Source organism: Schistocerca cancellata, chromosome 4 (genome assembly GCF_023864275.1).
Source record: "Schistocerca cancellata isolate TAMUIC-IGC-003103 chromosome 4, iqSchCanc2.1, whole genome shotgun sequence".
Taxonomy (NCBI): domain Eukaryota; kingdom Metazoa; phylum Arthropoda; class Insecta; order Orthoptera; family Acrididae; genus Schistocerca; species Schistocerca cancellata.
The window spans coordinates 327,444,383-327,466,561 of NC_064629.1; the positions used below are offsets into that span (position 1 = coordinate 327,444,383).

Here is a 22,179-nt window from a genome sequence, read left to right on the forward strand (position 1 = left end):
ATCAGTTTGGATTCCGTAGAAATAATGGAACACGTGAGGCAATACTGACCTTACGACTTACCTTAGAAGAAAGATCAAGGAAAGGCAAACCTACGTTTCTAGCATTTGTAGACTTAGAAAAAGTTTTGACAATGTTGACTGGAATACTCTCTTTCAAATTCTAAAGGTGGCAGGGGTAAAATACAGGGAGCGAAAGGCTATTTACAATTTGTACAGAAACCAGATGGCAGTTATAAGAGTCGAGGGACATGAAAGGGAAGCAGTGGTTGGGAAGGGAGTAAGACAGGGTTGCAGCCTCTCCCCGATGTTATTCAATCTGTATATTGAGCAAGCAGTAAAGGAAACAAAAGAAAAATTCGGAGTCGGTATTAAAATCCATGGAGAGGAAATAAAAACTTTGAGGTTCGCCGATGACATTGTAATTCTGTCAGAGACAGCAAAGGACTTGGAAGAGCAGTTGAATGGAATGGACAGTGTCTTGAAAGGAGGATATGAGATGAACATCAACAAAAGCAAAACGAGGATAATGGAATGTAGTTGAATTAAGTTGGGTGATGCTGAGGGAATTAGATTAGGAAATAAGACACTTAAAGTAGTAAAGGAGTTTTGCTATTTGGGGAGCAAAATAACTGATGATGGTCGAAGTAGAGAGGATATAAAATGTAGACTGGCAATGGCAAGGAAAGCGTTTCTGAAGAAGAGAAATTTGTTAACATTGAGTACAGATTTAAGTGTCAGGAAGTCGTTTCTGAAAGTGTTTGTATGAAGTGTAGCCATCTAAGGAAGTGAAACATGGACGATAAATAGTTTGGACAAGAAGAGAATAGAAGCTTTCGAAATGTGGTGCTACAGAAGAATGCTGAAGATTAGATCACATAACTAATGAGGAAGTATTGAATAGGATTGGGGAGAAGAGAAGTTTGTGGCACAACTTGACCAGAAGAAGGGATCGGCTGGTAGGACACGTTCTGAGGCATCAAGGGATCACCAATTTAGTATTGGAGGGCAGCGTGGAGGGTAAAAATCGTAGAGGGAGACCAAGAGATGAATACACTAAGCAGATTCAGAAGGATGTAGGTTGCAGTAGGTACTGGGAGATGAAGCAGCTTGCACAGGATAGAGTAGCATGGAGAGCTGCATCAAACCAGTCTCAGGATTGAAGACCACAACAATAACAACAACAACCGTATGCTCTTCCATTTTTTCTTGAAAATGTAGTAAATATGTACAATGGTTTCATATCAGATAAAGAAGTTGACCTTTTTTTCAAAATAATATGATGGTAAAAAATTGTGTGGGTCCCTTTTGCTCATCGCACGGTAATGGAAACACGACGCTTCATACTACAGGTTGTTCCATATGACAAATGTGTCATGTTGATACAAAAAAGCACCATATGGTTTTCATTATTGACTTTAGTACTGCCACCAGCGAACATCAATATGGATGCAGATAAGCTGCAGGGGTCTCATGACAGAGTAGTGCGGCAAGTTATCACGAACAGTATGCATGGAGCATAGTAAGGGCAGAACTGCTGACTCACTTGTTCACTTACCTGCGGCAAAAGGCCAGGCTCATCAGTTATTGTGCTAACATCGACCATTTTGCATTCTGCCTTCGCACTGTGCCATGTTCTTTGTTCTGCGTGCTAGGTGTTCAGTCATTCACACTGTTCGCATTTTGTACTTTTCTCCATGTCTGCCTCTACACGACGTCTGGACTATCTGCTACCCACAGACTGACCCACGTGTAGAGTTTGCTTTCCTCTTCTAGGGTCCAGCTCCCTGGCTTCTGGAGTCAAGCCACTGCTGGATAGAGAAGTTACATTTCTGCCATTTGGGTGGTTTTGTGGCAATGTGACACTGGGCAGATAAAAATATATGACAGCTGTACAATGTTTAGTTCTTGTGTAATAAGTAATTGAAAGTGTTCCTGGACTTTATGTACACCCTCTATTATATGCGTGGTGCACAGCTGCCAGTGCCCCACGGAGTTAGCCAGACATGTTTGTCTTTCCCTGAGCCACTTTATGTTGATGACATTGATTATTAAAGTGCAGTGACATCACACTACTGCATACCTGTCCTCACATGGAGCTCAGCGAATACAAATAAGTTGAAGCATTTTGACTGCTGAAAATAATTTTTTTGGGTTCTCGGTAAGGTCATCCTTGCCCACCCGGTTGGCCGTGCAGTCTAATGCACGGCTTTCCGAGTGGGAAGGAGCACCGGTCCCCGGCACGAATCCACCTGGCGGATTTGTGTCGAGGTCTGGTGAGTCGGCCAGTTTGTGGATGGTTTTTAGGCGGTTTTCCATCTGCCTCGGTGAATGTGGACTGGTTCCCCTTATTCCACCTCAGCTACACTATGTCGGTGATTGCTGCGCAAACAAGTTCTCCACATACGCGTACACCACCATTACTCTACCACGCAAACATAGGGGTTACACTTGTCTGGTGTGAGACATTTCCTGGGGGGGTCCACAGGGGGCCGAACCGCACAATAACCCTGGGTTCGGTGTGGGGCGGTGGAGGGGTGAAGTGGACTGTGATAGTCATTGTGGGGTTGTGGACCACTGGGACTGTGGGGGGATGGAGTCTCTCTGTCGTTTCTAGGTCCCTGGTTAACATAACATAACATAAGGTCATCCTTCCGCATCTGTTTCTGCTCAATGAGTGTCAGCGGTCGGTGCTCCAATTGTTATTTGGTGCATATCAGACAGGATTGCTTGCATGTAGGTGCCGTGAAGTAGGTCATTTGGCATCAGTTTGTGACAGCTGACAAGCTGCAGGATGGTTGTTGGAGGCTCCAGTGCTTTCCCTAGATTCGTAGAGGCCATTTCCGATGCCCCACAAGCACTGCTCTAAGTGTATTCTGCTAATATCAGCTGTGGATGGGTGACTGATTGAATTTCAGGTAGACACAGGGGCAATGGTTGGTCTAATTAACTTAATAAATGTATAGGCTCTTGGGCTGCCTTGTGTTACAATGGCTGCTATGTCAAGTTGATTCTTATAGCAAACAGTAAATTCCAAAGTGGAGGCAATTCTCCGTCTCAACACATTATAAGAATGTGAGATGGCAACTTACACTGTTAGTGGTTTATTCACTGTTGGTGCAGAATATTTTTGGGTTAGATGCCTTTTCTGTTTTTGAATTGCAAATCATTGACAGACTCCATTTGGTGCCCCAATTGGCCACCTATCAAGATATAGGCTCTTTACAATGGTCATAAAACCAGCTTTTTGAGAATACCTTGCATCTAGCAAAAAATTTCAAGGCCCTTATCTCCTTTAAGTTGTCAGCAGTACCTAAATTTTGTCACTTCCACCCCATTCTCTTCACCGTGTGTGAGAAGTTCAAGATCTAGTTGCATTATAGGCAGGAACTCAACAGTTATCTCCTCTATTTCATCTAGTCAGTGAGCCACCCTTTTGGTGATGATCCAGAAGCCAAATGGTGCCATGTGCCTTTGCAACAATTTTAAATAGTCAACCCACAATTTATCAATTATTCATATCCCATTTTGTGTCCGAAGGAACTATTAGCAATGCTGATATGGAGCCAGTATTTTTCCCACATCGACATACACAACATACCTGCAGTTACTCTTGGATGTTGTTTCTCAGCATTTCTTTGTGCTCTAAACCCCTCTTGGGCTTTATCAGTTTAATCGCTTGCCATCTGGAATTTTGTCTGCCCCAGGAATTTATCGAAAATATTTTCAGCATTTGATTAAGAACATTCTCTGTTGTGTCAACTACCTTGATGACATCTGGGTCATGGGATCAACACGAGAGGAGCATTTCCGAAATCTGCAGGTGGTTTCCATTGCATCCTGCAGAATGACCTTCATTGCAAATATGTAATTCTTTTTCCCCAAAGGTGCATTTTTTGGGATATGTGATTGGCAAAGGTGGCCTCATTCTACGGGCGAGCACGTGAAGGCCACCATCACACTGCCAGCTCCCAAGGACCTGAAGGAGCTTCAGTCCTTTTTGGGCAAAATTTCCTATTATGTTAAGTCCATTCCCAACCTCTTAGCTGGCTTCCCCAAAAGGTCATCAAATTCACATGGCTGTGGACTGTCAACAGGCTTTTCAGTCCTTCAAGCAGTGTTTGTGCTCTGCTCCCTGTCCAGTTTCTTTTAAACGAGGTAAACTATGAACTCTGTGTTCCAGTATGGCACAGGTGTGGTCTAGTCAAATTGGAACCCAGATGGCACCGAATAGCCCATCACTTAGGGATCAAAGACACTTTCAACGACACATCATAACTATTCAAAGGTGGAAAAGAGGGCACTGGCTATCATTTATGGCATTAAAAAGTATAATTGTTTTTCTGCAAGGAGCACAGTTCCTACTCATCATTGACTACAAGCCACTGATTGCATTATTTGGCACTCCTTATAAGCCACCAGATATGATTGCCTACCGACTGCATAGGTCGGCACTCTTTCTCAGTACTTATTGCTATGACATTTGTTACTGGTCCACTGCGATCAAGCTAATGCAGGTGCACTACCGCGGCGACCAGTGGGACCCAATCTGGAGTTCTATTGAAAGGAGGCTTCCATTTTTGCATTGGACGATACCTTGCAGCAGACACTGCTGGATTTTCCTTTGACGGTGCAGGAGGCCATGGCTGCCACAGACGCTGACCCACATTTATGGAACGTTGTTTCAGCAGTCCAGACAAGGTGGCCTCGCTGTGCACCTTGAGGAGCGGGTTCAGTGTGGCATACGTTTTTCCTGCTATATGGCCAACTCAATATTGTTGAGAGAGAGGCCAAGTTGTCAAGTGGTTGTCCCCCTGGTGTTGTGTCCTTGCATACTCCAGCTACTGCATGTGTTGCAATGTGGTATACCTTGAATAAAGGTTTTGGCACTACACCACATCTACTGGGGCACATCAACTTTGTAGGACCTTTTTTGGGAAGCACATTGTTGTTGGTAGCAGATGGGCTGCCCAAAATCAAGTGTTTTGCCAAATTGCCTTCCGTGACATTGACAGCAACTATTTGTGTGTTGTCACTAACTTTTCCTATTGAGGGTTCCCCCTGTACCCTCGTAACTAATAACAGTCAGCGACTTGTATCCCAGTTGCTGAATTTCACCCAACTTCTAACTCAGCGGTGGGGCATTTTGTGTGCACATTCAAGATCCAAATGAAGAAGTCTGTACTGCCTTGTAGTGCGGCGATACACTGTCTAGTTTTCAACTGGGTGTCACCAGTTCATGGGTGCAGTTTGCTGCAATGTTGACAAGTGCCAGCCATGGGGCTTTTTTCATTTGTTGCACCACAAGCTGAGTGCCCCAGACTATCACAAACTGCTGCATTAATGTCAGAGGACTGCCATTTGTGCCTAGTCTTTTGGCCGGCAGCCAACTCTCATGGGCCACAAAAGTCAGCATTTGTTAGCTGTGAATGTCAGTTAGGAGCAGTTGATCTGTCATTCTGATAGTTGTGTTTGGGATCTGTTTGATACATGAGACCATTGTCTCCACACCAGCTGACACATAACTGCAGAATTCATGTTCTTTTGTCCAAATTAGCAAATGAGCTAGTGTATTCTGTTGAATGCCTTAGGAGGGAACATCAGCTGTCTACCATTTTCTTATTTTTTAGCTTAAACATGTTTTTGAAATCAATGGCAGGGATCAATATAGTTTTTTTCCTTCCTTTTTTCCCCTGGCAAATCAGTTGAGACTGAGTGCTTCAGTTGCTCTCTGGAATGTAGACCAGGCCATCCTTAAGCCTATCAAACAGTTCAAGTTACAGATTTTATTGAGGGAATATTTACTACAAAAAAGTATACATGGTAATAAAACTTAAAAAAATAAATGTTGAGGCATACCACTAGGAAACATTTCAGTACTGCTTGTTGTGCCATATAAAGCATACACCGACATTTTCCAGTTTCAGCATGCTTACAAATAAACAGAATATTCATTAATCAACAGGTACCCTAGTTGTATGTACACAAATGAAATGATTCACAGATAAAAGATGGTGATAATGATGATGATGATAATAATAATAATAATAATAATAATAACCTGGGGGAGTTGCTAGTCTCCTACCAGGCGCCTCCCCAGGTGGCGGATAGGGGAATGCTCACCAGATATGATGGGTACCGGGGAAATAGAATACCCGGGGTGGACCAAAACTAGCAAACTAGGGCACGACGGTTCCACATGTCAGTGGCGGTTTCCCGACAGCGTCTGTTCCACATGTTAGTGGCGGCTGATTTGTGTTTCAAGGCTCCACAAACTTGATCCTACCAACTGGCACATGTCAGACCAAAATACAATTACAAGTAAAATCATGGTTCGTGTATGTAATAACAAAAGTACCCCAGGTGGTGAAATCCACCCACCTAGCAGAAAGGTGGCAACCGGTCTATCGGATTCTGGGGAGACCGGACCTACACGACTTGTGAGTGGATCGGAGCACTCTGGAAAACTTCCCAAAAATGAAGATTACATTGGAACAGTAAACATACGGACACTAATACAAACGGGAAAATTATACACATTAACAGAAGAATTAAAGAAGCTGAAAATCCAAATCCTAGCAGTACAAGAGACCAGATTTCCTGATAATCAAATCACTGACTACAATGGCTTCAGAATTTTCAAAAGTGGAACGGACAGAAAAATTGGTAAAGGGGCAAACATGCTTGGTATGGCCTTTATGGTCGAAAAATCCTCAGTTAAATTTGTAAAATCTGTAAAAACTATTAGCAATAGACTAATGTTTCTTAGGTTGAAACACCAGAATAAATATTACACCCTAATTAATGTTCACGCACCCTGCAATGTTGACAATAGAAAGGACCTAGACAATGTGGATAAATTTTGGGAACGATTAGAACTTGAAATGTCAAAGATACCGAGGAATGATGTCAAAATACTTCTTGGAGATTTCAATGGACAGATTGGCAGAGAAAAGAAATACAGGAAGACGGTTGGGCTATACCCAGCACACAAATTGACCAACAAAAATGGCATGCGACTAATCCAACTTTGTCAACAATTCAACATGAAAATCAGCTCAACGTCGTTCAATAAGAAACCAAGAAAACAGAAGACCTGTAGATCCCCTATAAGCCAATTGGGAGAATTTCAAATTGACCATGTGGCCATCTCATATAACTTCCAAAAAGAGATCAGAGATATCCAGGTTAGGAGAGGTGCAAATATTGACTCAGATCATTATCTCACAAGAGTTCGGGTCCAATTCACCCCAAGAAGGAAAACACCAAGAATTCCACCAGCAATCCCAAAATTTGACCTACAAAAACTAACAGAATCAGAAACAATTAAAAAATGGGAAAATTCTCCCGCAAACAACTGGGAAACATTCAAGGAAAAAATCACAAAAATAGCGAAGGAGCAAATACCATTGAAGAAGAAGCACAAACATCCATGGTGGAATATGGAATGCGAAAAGGCAATTCAAGTTCGTACAGAAGCCTTTACGAAGTACAGTTGAAATAAAAATGAGAAAACTCTTCAAAACTTTTTAGAAACACGGAAACTTTCAAATAAACTTATTATACAAGAGAAGAGAAAGTATGTAACTCAGCAACTGGAATCAATAGAAGCAGATTTTAAAAATTATAATACGCATGGATTCTACAAAACTTTTGCAAACCAAATTAAAGGGTATATCCCTCAAAATGTCTGTTTTCGGAAATCAGATGGGAATCTGGCACTAAGAGACGAAGAAAACTGTGAAGAATTAGCCAAATATTTTGAAACGCTACTAAACTGTCCAGAACCAACAGAAGATCTTCCAATATCCAGCACTAAAGCCCCGCAACAGCAAGACTCTGTACCGCCAACTGAAGAAGAAATTATCAAACACATAAACAAACTCAAAAATAACAAAGCATCAGGAGAAGATGGAATTGTAGCCGAATTTCTCAAAAGTCTAGGGTATAACTCAAGAAATGAGCTAGTTAAAATTATTCAAAACATATGGGTTACTGAAGAAATACCAGAAGATTGGAAATGTGCCCTAATACATCCGTTACATAAAAAAGGGGATAAATCGGATGTGAACAACTATAGAGGAATCTCCTTACTTGCCGTCACATACAAGATATTATCAGCTTGTCTTCTTGAAAGAACACAAAAACTGCTAGAACCCAAAATCTCAGATTTCCAAGCTGGTTTCAGACCAAACAGATCATGTCCAGAACAAATTTTAAACTTTAAATTGATTACAAGGATGAGACAAATGCGAAGGAAGCCTACAGTATATGTCTTTGTCGACTTTAAAAAGGCATATGATTCAATTCACAGACCCACATTATTTAAAATTCTTGAAGAACAAGGACTGGATAAGAAGACACGGAACATCATAGAGCAGACATTAACAAATACAAAATGCAAAGTGAAATTCATGGGAAAACTTTCAAAATCATTTGAGATAAAAACTGGGGTTAGACAAGGTGATGGATTATCACCTCTGTTATTTAACTTAGTTCTGGATAGAGTTATGGCAGAATGGGAAAAAGAACTCAAAAAAGAAAAGTACTGGAAACCAATATCACTGGGAACCAAAAAAGATGACCTACAAATCCCCTACTTAGCCTACGCAGACGATCTTGCAATAATGGCAGATTCTAGTGAAATGGCAGTCAAACAGATAGAAACCTTAAAAGAGTGTGCAGGAAAAGTTGGCCTACAAATACCTTTCGAGAAAACGGTGTTTACAACAACAAATCTAGAAATTAAACATTTAGGAGAGATAATTTCTGAAAAATACTCACAACAAGAAAGAATATTAAAAGCTCGTAGGGGTCTAGGGCTGGTCCAAAACATTTACAATAAAAAATGTCTATCTATAAATACAAAAATTAAACATTATAAGTCGGTAATTAAACCAATACTGCTATATGCCAGCGAAACCTTGACACTTAAAAGAAAAACAGATATGGAAAACCTGAAGAAAGAGGAAAGGAAAATCATTAGGAAAATTCTGGGACCAAGATGGACCAAAGAGGGGTATAGATTACAGAAAAATTCTAAAATTGAAGAATATTCTAACATAGAGATAGACATGAGGAAGAGGCGTCTAAAATTCTATGGCCACATAATGAGACTTCCCGATCACAGACTTACAAAAAGAATAGTAAGATACGTAGCATCCCTTGTTAATGGAGGAGAATGGATCAAAAATGTAAAGAAAGATCTGGAATTAGCCAACATTACTACTGAAGACATGAACAAAAGAAACAATTTCAAACTTAAAGTTGACAAATGGGAGGTCAAACCAGAGACAAAAGCGCCGAGAACTGGAACAAAATGGAGCGAAGAAAGAAAAGCTGAATTCTCGCAAAGAATGAAGACCTGGTGGGCAAACAAGAAGAATAAGAAGCCCCAGAAGTGAACCATCTTTACTTAGCGTCTTCCATGTTGGGAACTTTACGACTAATAATAATAATAATAATAATAATAATAATAATAATAATGGATGCCAAACAACGTAAATACCCCTAATGAGCTAAATTTGTGCGGAAAGTCATGTCACTGAACTTATTAGTGTATGTTCACACTAACAAATGTATAAGTCACCGATCAGCACGAGACAGGGATGGTACAGATGCATAGTGCGTAGGATACTGCTTCTCATTAAAGCATGTCAATAGTAAGAAATGATATTAGAAAGGCCCATATCTGTGCACTGTTTTAACAAAATATTTCTTCAATATCACCCTCTGTCAGATCATTAATGAAGCGTGTATCTATGTAATCTTCAGTTTAGAATATGGCACTGGGTAGGCTACACTGGACCTGTCACACAACCATTTTACAGATTCGGACATGGGATGGTCGCAACACAAGAGTGCACACACCTCACTAGGTAGATTCCAAACCTTGACACAGCAGTACTAAAAGTCACACTAAGAAGCATAACATTATTCTTCAACATGATAGTGCCAGCTGTTACACTGCACATCAAAAATTGATTATTTGATTAAGAAAAACACCAAATTAATGCTTCACCGCTCATATTCACCTGATTTTTGAGTTAACAACTTCGTCGTATCTTCCATGATTGAAACTTATTGTACATGTTACAATCAATAATTTTTGTTTTAGTGACCCATATCCATGGTTTGTTCATATGATAAACATTTTTCACATAAGGAATTTTGTTTCACCTTTGATCACTTTTCAAAATTCAAAATGATAATGATACACAGGCAAGTGCTAGTTTGGCTAACAGTAGTACATAATTTTTTTCTCCTCAGCTGATGTATATACTACAATGTTACCTTCCATACTATTGAATAAACTTCCACATGAAAAAAGAACGCAATGGCAGTTCTTAAACAACAAATATTATCTTTTTTTAAGAAAAATCTGATAGCAATGAAGAAATACATGTAACGGTGTCATCATGCCGAGTGTATCACTCACTGCCTAGCACCTTCTTTTGTCAGTATCTCAGTTACAATGTCACTAGATGTCAGTATAAAGGTACATGCACTTAGCACACTACTCTCATGATCATTAATGTACACATTTCCCAAACAAGAGCCACTATTTCCTCATCAAAGGCATTCCCAACTGCTCTCACTAAGCAGAGCACACACTATTCCAGCCCCACTATCAAAAACTGATCCTTTGTACAAGTGTCACATTTTAAGATTTTTACAAAAAATTGTTAGGAGACACTATTACGATGTGACTTTATTATTGTTCTAAAATTTGGTATTTATTACTGTTAACATAATGAACCTGAGAAACTGGCCAAGAAATTCATTTACAGTGAGTGTTTAAAGAAACAGGGCCATCAAAAAATGCAAATTCTACATGGATTTGTTTTTGTAATTTTTTGTAAGGATATAACACAACAACAATGCATCAAATAGCTTTCTTCAACATTAGGCATCAATCACTTTCAGAAAAGACTGTTTACAATTTGTTTGCAGAATTCTGTCACAGTCACAATTCCATTATTAATATATCTTGGGGACTGTTCATAAAAAATGAAACAATACTGTGCATAACATGATTAAAGAGGACAATCATATAACTTACTGCCAGATAAAAGCATACTGAATGCTGCATTAACTGTGAAAATGGTGTGTTCTCAATGAATTCCACACAATTTGACTGGAGCTCAGAAACAAGCTTGTATCAATTGGAGTGAGGGGATGTTAGAAAAATTCAGCTTAAGTAATGTGTAATCAAGAAGCGTCACCATAATGGCAGGCAAAATTTGGATAAATTCGTGTGATCTAGAAACTAAGCTGTTTGGGTGTTCCAATGTGAACCAGAACCAACAAAAGTGGTTACTTACAAAACACTTCCAAGAAAATCATTGCTTGTTTCTTTTATTATGCTGGACACCCTTTAGAGAACTGAAGAACAGTTAATGCCAATGGCATACAACAATTTGTTTACCAGAACTTGTTGACAAAATCAGGAAAACAATGGTGAAAAGTCACACTGGTCTTCACCGTGATAATGCCAGCTATTACGAAGCACTCAAAAATTATCTGACGAAGAATACCATTGAATTAAAGTTTCATTGTCCACGTTCATCTATTTATCACTTAGCAACTTGTCATCATCCACTAGGTCATAATGTGGCTGAAAGTGTATATTGGGTAATCATGACAGATGATCACTGAAGACAATTGTGTGTGGGGGGGGGGGGGGGAAATATGAAGAGAACAGCTGCAAAAGTCCCTGCAGAACTGAATGTCACACTCCTGAACACTGTTAGCACCAAAACAACATGTGGGGAGCTCCAGAAGCAGGGAACTACAGGGTGAGCTGCAATTTCGAAACTACTCATCAGTGATGCAAATACCCTGAACAGGAAAATGTGGTGGTGAAACCATAAGAACTTTGACTATGGAGCAATGGAAGAATGCCATTTGGTCTGATGAGCCTTGTTTCAAACTTCTGGGTGAGTTTACATCCCAAGAGTGAAACTTTTTTTTTGGGGGGGGGGGGGGGGGGAGAGGGGGGGGGGGGGCAGCGTGTTGGTGGTGATTTGAGAGGCATATCATAGTATTCCATGTTCATTCTCCAATGGTTATGCTGCATTATAAGGTGACAGGGGCCTTCTTCAGGCAGCTCGCATTTTCCAGGACTGGTTTTATGAGCACTGGAATGTACTGCTGCATCTCTCCCGGTCACCATTGTCACCATATCTCGCTGTTTTTGAGCCTTGGTGGTTTACTTTGGAGAGAGGGGTGCCTGATCACTATCTACATCCATAACTGTTACCCCAACTTTCCAGTATTTTACAGAAAGAATGTTACAAGAGTCCCTTGAAAACCTTACAGGACCTGCGTTTATCCATTCTGAGACAACTGGAAGCTGTTTTAAATACCAACATTTATATATAATGCTCTGCTTAAAAAATGACAATTCTGTGAAAAACAGGAGGAAATAACATTAAATTATATCAACTTACAAACTTTTGTTGTATTTTAACGGGATTGCAATAAATGTTCTTATACATGTATGGATTCTGTATACATACATTTATGCTGCTTTTTAAGTAAAGGTAACATTCAAAGAAGAAAATCTTGTCCTTAAAAAACGATACTTGATTATGAGCCCTGGTCAATATTTTATTTGGTGATGAGAAATTAATGATTTACCAAGTGAGTTGCAAATGAGAAATTCAGTCAGTGTACACATTCGAATACTGAAGAAAATTGTTATCAGCTTTTAATTAGCTTTAGAACAAGATGAGGACATTCAGGTAAAAAGAGAGAGAGAAAAAAAAAAGATCCAGTACGAAATGTATAACAAACGAAATAAATCATATTAAACTGACTGTAACTGCTGTCATGAGAATAAATTAGAGCAGAAAGACCAGTTGTGGAGACGTCACTACATCGAGGGACAAGCAAAATATCGACAATCAGACTGAATAGTGATTTCGATCTTTTATTTGTGTATTAGTTGCTGTTTGTATGTACGACCTGCACCCCAGAAGACATTGCTGTGCAGATTTCAGTGTTGCTCAAGCACAGCACTACAGAAAGTTGCAGGTGGGACAGTGAACCAGCTTGGCTTAGAACTATGAGTGCAGGGAGTGGAGTGTTGAACAGCCAGAAATTTTGTTGTGCAGCCAATCGTGGGAATGTATACTACATACATTGTCTTTTCATGAACATCTAACATGTTTAAACTGCAGTTTGGCTGAATCCATTTGCAACTGGAAATAAACTGTCATTAAAATTGGACGAATACTCAACAACAGCATATATGTCTGCAGGAGACACTAAAAGTGTAGATGGGGGCCAGAGGCATATTTGCACATTTTGTACAGCAACACTGTCAATGCTCACTGTGAGATATGATGGGAATGATTACGGGTGTGTCAGCAGATGGTTCTACAGAGCCAATGAGAGAACAGTGGGCAGATGATATGTTTGGAAGCAAGAGACATTGTAACATTCTCACGTCACTATGGAGGTGAAATCAGCTGTGTTAAAAAAAATAAAAAGGACAGCTCTGTCTCAGGTCCGACAGTAACCACAACCTCTGAAAAATGACAGTGAAGACAGAAATTAATGTAACCAATTTCTTTTTGTTTATTTTATTTTTCCTTGTATTATCAAAACATAGACAATTAATAAATGGTATACATTTAGAATACATGTAATGTTAACTTCCTGGGGAGATCCCTTACATCAACAGAAGTTTGTAATCTTGATTAGTCAGAATGTGTTAAAAAATAAATCAAACAGGAAAATGAAACAGCAATGAATGATAAAAGTAAGTAAAAACTATAAACAAATGGACCAAATCTTATGTCTGAGGAAGGTAGTTAAGTACGAAAAACAGCCAATGAGGCAATGAAGTAGTCATATTTCTTGTGGGGAATGCGTTCTCACTACTATTTGAATTATTTTTCACACAACTTTACCTCTTTTCTGGACAAATAAGCATGGCTCACAATTCTATAAATTCTGTAGACTATAGTGTATTGCAACTCAATGAGAAGATTAAAGCAAATATTACTACTAGTTGCCAACGAAAAGAATTTTTATGATCACATTTGGTTTCAAGCAGTTTTTGTCACTGGCTAGTAATCATTTAATGCTACGATATACACATAATGTCGGTCAATTACATCATCTCACACTTATCAACTTTGTACTTACTCTTTTCAAGAAAATCAGGTTAAGGCGAAAGCTGTTTTCAGCAAATATCAAATCTCTGCCCACAGACCACACCAAATCTGTTCATTAACACTGTATGTAAAAGACTGTTATATGAATATACGCAATTAATTAACAGATCACTTTTCACAAAATCTTTAACAAAAGGACTTTTTCTCAGAGCTCTACTGGTAATCAGTCTTTTTCAAAACACTTGTCTGTTGCTCAATGCTCGCTCTATTCAGTAAGCAGTTATCTACCCTCACATAACCATACTTTCAGTATACCATGGTGAATTGGTGATGATTGATTGGCTGTAACTGTACACGATTTAGCTATGATAATTTTTACCCTTATACAGATATTAAGATTCTAGCTATGATTTACTTTCATTATCAAAACTTTGCTTAGGCTTTTGTTTTGAATCAACTGCTGATGAAAAGATAGCTCTCAAAACAAAATTCCTCATTGGTTGCATTATTTTACAGCAAATGTAAAAAAAACATCCTCAAAAGCATATATGGAATAGCCCAATAAAATGCAGGAAGCTAGTAAAATTGTAAATGCAGTGTTATTTATTAGATACCTTGTTGTTGAAGTCTGTTTCACTGCATTGAGTACTGCCATCTTCGACTTTTGAAACTTGTTGAGAAACACCTACTTCTGAATTAGGCGCAGGATTCTCATTATTTCGAGGACTGTTTGTGCATGTTTCATATGAGTAACGAGCTTCAGTTGCTGCAGCTTCCACAACAGTTGCCACTGGATTACCTGGTTGCATCTGTTAACAGAATGTCCAATTTCATTTAGTACACCATTCATACGCTTATAAGGTTCATATACACAAATCAAGAACACATTAAATAAAGAATTTCGTTGTAAAAATAACAACCTTGTGAAGATATGATGCAGACAGCTTGTTGTTAAACAATTATCAACTCCCAAAACAATTTAAGATATAAAAGTGTGTTCATAGGCTTTGTTGTTTTTCCTTTATTTAATCTTAGAGGGTACCTCCTAAACAACAATTTCACAATCTAACAACTGACCTACGGAAAATTCCCTCTGGAACTAGCATTACAGAACAGGCAGATGGGCATGAACACTTCGACGAATCACCAAGAAGCAGAAAAACCTGTGTGGAAAGAAAAGATGGAATCAATCCACCAATTCTTATTTAGATGTTAGAAGAAAGTTACTTCCCAAAATCTAATGAATCTGCTATCACATGCAGGATGGGTAGCATCTGTTACCATCTCAGCATATTTCACAGTACACTGATAGCAAAAATGCTTACAAATTCTATATTGAACACTTTTGCAGTTCATATTTCTCTGCACAAGTATTCAGCAGGATCAACTTTTAGGTAGACTACTGGAATGACATTCCAGAAAATGCCAATCAGTAACCACTAAAATGAAAATAACACTGAGCAACAATGAAAATAGCCCAGTCCTATCAATTCTAATGTGCTGATAGTGAATATCACAAAGCCAATTCAAAATTAGCTCTAGTTTTCATTTTACACTGTTTTATTACGGTGAGATAATTATATACAGATTTTTATGTTAAGTTTAAAATCAAATATTACAATGGTTTGCGAAAGTCATAATAACTAGTAACAATGGATTATATTATTGTCCCTGGTCTTACTTGTGTGCAACATTTTGTAGGCTCACAGATTCGAGAGCTTTTTAGAGACCATACTTTTGATGGAATCGTACAAGGTGATGAGAAGCATGCCTGGGAATGTTTTAAGACAGCCTGTTTACAGTCCTTAGGGAACAAACAAGCAATCAATTACAAGGAGATTGTAGATAACATGTTGTCATCTTACAAAAAGCTCGGTAGCAGCATGTCATTGAAAATGCCTTTCTTACATAGTCATCCTGACTTCTTCTCCAAAGATTGTGGAGCAGTAAGTGATGAACATGCGGTGCAATTTCATCACGATATTGCCACATTTGACAAGAGGTATGCCGGAAAGTGGAGCCCTACTACTACTACTACTACTACTACTACTACTGCTGCTGCTGCTGCTGCTGGACTGTCATAAGGGAAGTTCCCGAGTATGTGGATAAACGTCAAGCCAAGCGAAAATGGTCATCTTCTGAATTTATCTCTGAATAAAATATGCAATTGTATGTACTGTAAATATGGACATTTAACATTTGTAATCCTTTATCTATATTTGTGACCAGTTAATTTATATATTTTCTTTTGTGCTTTACATAGTTCTGGTACAAAGTAGACTTACAAAGTATTTTCATTCATGTAACATTACCTTCATTTTTTCTTAATATTTTACTTTTATACTACCAGAATGTCACTGAAATTTATCAATGCATAACACTTAACATCATGAATGCATATTTAGAGAGAGAGTTATTTATACAAAAATGCAGATTACTCGAAAAAAAGAGCTAAATATTTATGAAGATGATGATTTTGTATCATTTTATACTGAAATAAACATAACTAACTCAAAACCATGCAATTTACACACTTCCACTTCAAATTTGTTGTCCAGTGTAATTCTGATAATTTACTAATTTTACATCCTAGTACAGGATTAACATTTGAAGAGACTTATCACTGTTCAACTGCAGCTGGAAATAAAATAACACCACTCAAAAATGTCTCATTTCAGTATTTAATTTATTAATAAAGAAAAATGAATTCAGATCTTTCATGTAGAAACAGTTCTGCTTCAGATTTTACGTACATTGAGGTGACAAAAGTAATGGGATACCGCCTAATATCATGTCAGACCTCCTTTTGCCCAGTATAATGCAGTAACTCTGTGTGGTAAGGAAGCCTGCAGGAAGTCATTGGAAGCCCCTGCAGAAATATTGATCCATGCTGCTTCTATAGCCATCTATGACTGCAGAAGTGTTGCTGGTGCAGGATTTTGTGCATGAACTGACCTCTTGATTATGTCCCATAAACGTTCAAAGGGATTGATGTCGGGCAATTAGGGTGGCCAAATCAGTTGCTCGAATTGTCAAGCTTGGTCTCCAAACCCATCATGAACAACTGTGGCCCAGTCACATGGCACATTGTCATCCATAAACTTCCATCATTGTTTAGGAACATGAAGTCCAAGAATGGCTGCAAATAGTCTCCAAGTAGCTGACCATAACCATTTCCAGCCAATGATCGATTCAGTTTGACCAGAGACCCCAGTCCATTCTATGCAAACACAGTCCACACCATTGTGGAACCCCCACCAATTTGCAGAGTGTCTTGTTGACAACTTGGGCTCATGGCTTCTTGGGATCTGTGACATACTCAAACCCTACCATCAGCTCTTACCAACTGAAATTGGGACTCATCTGACCAGGCCACAGTTTTCCAGTTATCTAGGGTCAAATTGATATGGTCATGACTTCAAAAAAGTGACTGGAGGCAATTTCGTACTGTTAGCAAAGGCACTCGTGTTGGTCATCTGCTGCCATATTCTATTAATGCCAAATCTTACAGCACTGTCGTAGTGGTAGTGTTCCTCACATGTGCCACACTGATTTATGTGGTTATTTCATGCACTGTTGTTTATCTATTAACACTGACAACTCTACACACACACACACACACACACACACACACACACACACACACACTGCTGCTCTCCACTGTTAAGTGAAGGCCGTCAGCCACTGGATTGCCCACAGTGAGAGGTAATGCCTGAAATTTGGTATTCTCAGCATATTCTTGACACTATGGATCTCAGAATATTGAATTTCCTAACAATTTCTGAAATGGAATGTCTCATGCATCTAGCTCGAACTACCACTCCGCATTCAAAGTCTGCTAAATCCCACTTTGCGACCATAATCACATCGAAAACCTTTTCACATCAGTCACCAGAGTGCAAATGACTGCTCTGCCAATGCACTGCCCTTTTGTACCTTGTGTATGAGATACTACTGCCATCTGTATATGTGCATATCACTATCCGATGACTTTTGTCATCTCAGTGTAATGTAAAAATGGAAACAATACCATAAATTATGAATTTGCGCTAAAGATACTCTAAAAGTTTTAAAGTGAGAGTAAGACATTTAAAGGTGTAGTAAAATATCCTACAAAATTTGTCCAGTAATACAGCAGAAATTCTCAAATTATCAAGTTGTAATTTGAGAGAGAGAACTACTTTGAGCACCATTAAAAGTTCAATGAGTTAGCAGATATGAGTGTTTCCAACCAGCAAATCAACAGTTATTATGTGAAGTAAAAATACAGAAGAAGTAGTAAGTTACTACAAGAGCTGCCATTTGAATTGTGCTATGTAGATTAGTATGATATTTTACTTTAGTACACTGTATGAGCATCTTGCTATAGCTGAACTCACGAGATAAGGGTGGAACACTCAAAACCTTGCAGATTATCACCATTTGGTGCAATGATTGGCTGCTAACATTCCAAAAATCAAATGCAGTAATACATTTAGGATTCACTTGGAAAATACTTAGAAAAATTCAATCATATTTGGAGAGCACTGCTTAAAATATTCGCAAAGTCACATATTGTTACCACTTTGTTTATCTGACACTAAAATGTCACAGATATACTCAAGAGACTTCTGAGGCAGATGCTAAATCAAAGATGTTGTGGTTCAGAAGAAGATTTGCTCTTAACTTTTCGTTAACACACCACCTGAGAAAACACAAAGAACAATTCAATTTTCTAAATACACATTACCAAGGCAGCAAAATTAAAGAAATTCAGACTCTTATGGAGAAACCTGTGCAGCTGTTATTTCTAAACACCTATTGAGTATGGAATAAAACTAGTGGCTAATAATATTTGTACATTATCTGCCCTTTGTAATACTTCCTACAGTTGCTCCCTGAGGACAAGTGTATCTTAAGACAGAAAAACATTGAAATTAGGTCAACAGCACAATTAACACAATGCACCATGCAGTAAAACCTGTATGTATGCAAGATTTATGTATCTGATATGATTTTATTTGAAATATCTTTGTTCTTGCAGTATTTACTTTGTTAGTACTAGCGCAGCTGCTTACAGTACATTTAAAAATTTGGCTATTTATTTTATTATTGATATCATTACAAAGTAAACAAAACATCAGTCTATGAAGTAGTACCACAGAAACTTTCCAAAGGAAAACAATTTTAAACCCAACCATTAGATGGAAAAATTACATCATCAATCCTGTCCAATGTAGATTTTGTTATCATTATTGATTTTATGGAAAAAGGGTGACCAATAAATTTAACTTCTTACAGACACACACTTAAAGTTTTCAAATGGTACTCATGGAGATTTCAAAGTCACACATTTTTGCAACAAGACAATGTTAGAGCACACACTTAAAGTGCAGGCAAAAATGAGTGAAGGAAGTTGTATCTCTGTACAGTACTATATTCACCATGCATATCAGACTTGTCACCCTCCAATTTCAATCTCTTTCCTAAATTAAATGAAGTTTCACACTATATAAACTTCAATGTTGTTCACGTAAGGACATTTGGAAGTTCGTGACTGGTAGAGTTTAAAACACCTTACACTACAATAACTGCAATACAACAGCTCAGCAATAAACTCCAATATCATCTTGACTAAAGTCTTAGAAAGGATTAGCCATCAGTTGGAGGTGTGCATAGAGAGATGAAAGACTATATCGGCAATGGCATACTGTTGATGGAGAAATGGACTAGACTGACGAGTTGCTCAACTGCTTCAAAAAAGCAGTTCCTACAGTGTCAGAAAAGGACAGTGGTATGCACAAGAATGGATACTAACACTTAAGTATAAATTTTGAATAGTATACAGAAATAACAAGGATAAGAACTGAGAAAAAACATACAACACAGGCATGTTATTTAAGCTGCCTTACTGAGCTTGGGTTATGACACTCTTCATAACACTCACTTCATATTCTGCAATAACTGGATATAAGAAGAGGTGCTGTGAATCTCTCTTTAGCAGGTTAACTAGGTTTCTTAATTGGATGTTTGATGCTGTTAGATAGATGCTAGCAGAGGTTGTTAACATTGTGGGAGTTTGCTCAACTTCATTGCATTGCTTCTCACCAAATCGGAACTAATTTAGTGACAAGACCATAAGAAATAAAATTGCTAGTTGCCTATAGAACCCTTAAAGATCATGCATATTTTTTAAGCTACTGACCATTGGAGGGCTGGAATTGATAAGGCAAGGGAATGAGTTGATGACTGGGCAACATTTAAGCCTCCAAAGTCACAAGAAAATGTGATGACAAAACATATGCAATACACTGGGGGGAAAAAGCAAGCATGTTTCTAATACTCTTTTAAGAATACAGGAATAGAATTTTTTGGTAACCTACAGAAATTCTGTCTCAGTTATCAAATCATTTACTTCTGCTTCACTCTGGAGTAAAGGAGGCATATGCTCTCACTTTAGTTGTTTCTCTGGATGATTGTTTAATCCCCCCCCCACACACATATACATGCGTACATTGTGGCATGATCCTATGGACATCTTTTCTTGCCATATGGCTTTCTCTTCAGGGTCATGCAATTCAGTGTTCTGTGCTGCATCTGCTATTAGTTATCGACCTATGCATTTAATCTTCAAAATTCTCCTTTCGTATCACATTTAAAAACTTCTGTTCTCTTGTTGTGTGAAGTGTATATTGGCCACCTCTTACTTCTATACAAGGCTACACTTCAGACAACCACCTTAGATAATACCTGTAATGTGTGACTTCTATAAAATAGGATTACAAAAGGTGATACACATATCTAAAAATTGTAATAAAATTATTATGGTGGAAATGGAGAGCAAATGTTTGCCAGTGTAGATATGGTCACAGCTATGAGATAAGCGGGGGTGGCACTACTAGCACCAATGGTGAAAAGTACATCATCCCACACTCTCCCCATCAACATCACACACAAAGTAAAAACATGGTGTATATACACTGCGTAAGATACTACATATACAGATTTGTAGGGCTATTAAAGCAGGTAAAAAGAAACACTTTTGTTATGTGACACAACTGTCACAGGTACACCGTTTCCCTGCTAGGCATCATTGAAGGGTTTGATGCTGGGCTTCCCTTAGGCCAACATTCACAGCTGTTTAGGCCAATTCATATGCAACACAGTTACATTTTACTGCTAGGAAGGGTTAGCTTCTATTATTGTTACTAGTGTCCACTTCCCTGGATAAACAATTAGACTAACACTGTTTATGTTAAATTGCAACTACATGAAAGTTTATACTGCTGTTTATATGTTTTTGATGGCTGACTGCACATTAACTGAGTTAGCTGACCTGCATTTCATTCATGGGGAGGCACGATGTTGCAGTCGTGCAGCAAAGTGCCTGTATGTAGAACAATTTCCAGAAAGGATGTTATCAAATCGTGTCATTTCAGAGACCTGATAACCATCTTTGTAAGCCAGGGTCCCTTAGACTACACCAAAAGGGTAACTGATAGACTTCATAGTGTGGGAACTGTTCAGTTTGAGGACAATGCCAGCACTTGCACATCAAGGAACTAAACACCTTTAACATCAGTGTGTGGAATGCCCCCATGAGATACGAATATAGCCATTCACGATCAGAAGGTACAATACCTATCAGCTGACAACTTTCAACAATGTATGGAATTATGCCAATCATTAGCATACAGATGCCAGTTGTTTATTAACATAAACATCTCCGACTTCCAAACGTGTGTTTTGTTTACTGACAAGGCTGCCTTCAAGATGGGAGGAATACTCGACAGCCACAATAGTCATACCTGCGTGTTGGAAAATCATATAGTAACTTTTATGTTCCACCACGACCACAGATATACCATAAACGTGTGGCTAGTACTGTTCACAACCACTTCATTGGGCCGTATCTTCTGCCTAACACGCTTGGTAGAAGAAATTACGATATCTTTCTCCATGAAGTAATACCGGAAATGTCTGGCTAGCACTCTAGCAGCAATTAAGAGTTCCAGAATGATGAGGACCCACCAAACTTTGCTGTTGATGTCAGAGAACATTTAAACAATGTTTCTCC

General features: G+C 38.6%; 1 protein-coding gene and 1 long non-coding RNA gene across 2 annotated transcripts in view; both read right to left on the bottom strand.

The window, feature by feature from the left end:
* The window catches only part of LOC126183809 (uncharacterized), a 280,828-nt gene that overhangs the window by 70,187 nt on the left and 188,462 nt on the right, over positions 1 to 22,179 (bottom strand). The window lies entirely within an intron of this gene.
* Positions 1 to 22,179, bottom strand: part of LOC126183806 (zinc finger protein 85-like) — a 91,388-nt gene that overhangs the window by 31,349 nt on the left and 37,860 nt on the right. The window contains exon 4 of the mRNA XM_049926055.1: positions 14,738 to 14,932. Coding sequence (XP_049782012.1) covers positions 14,738 to 14,932 — 195 coding nt within the window. The remainder of the gene's footprint in view (positions 1 to 14,737; positions 14,933 to 22,179) is intronic.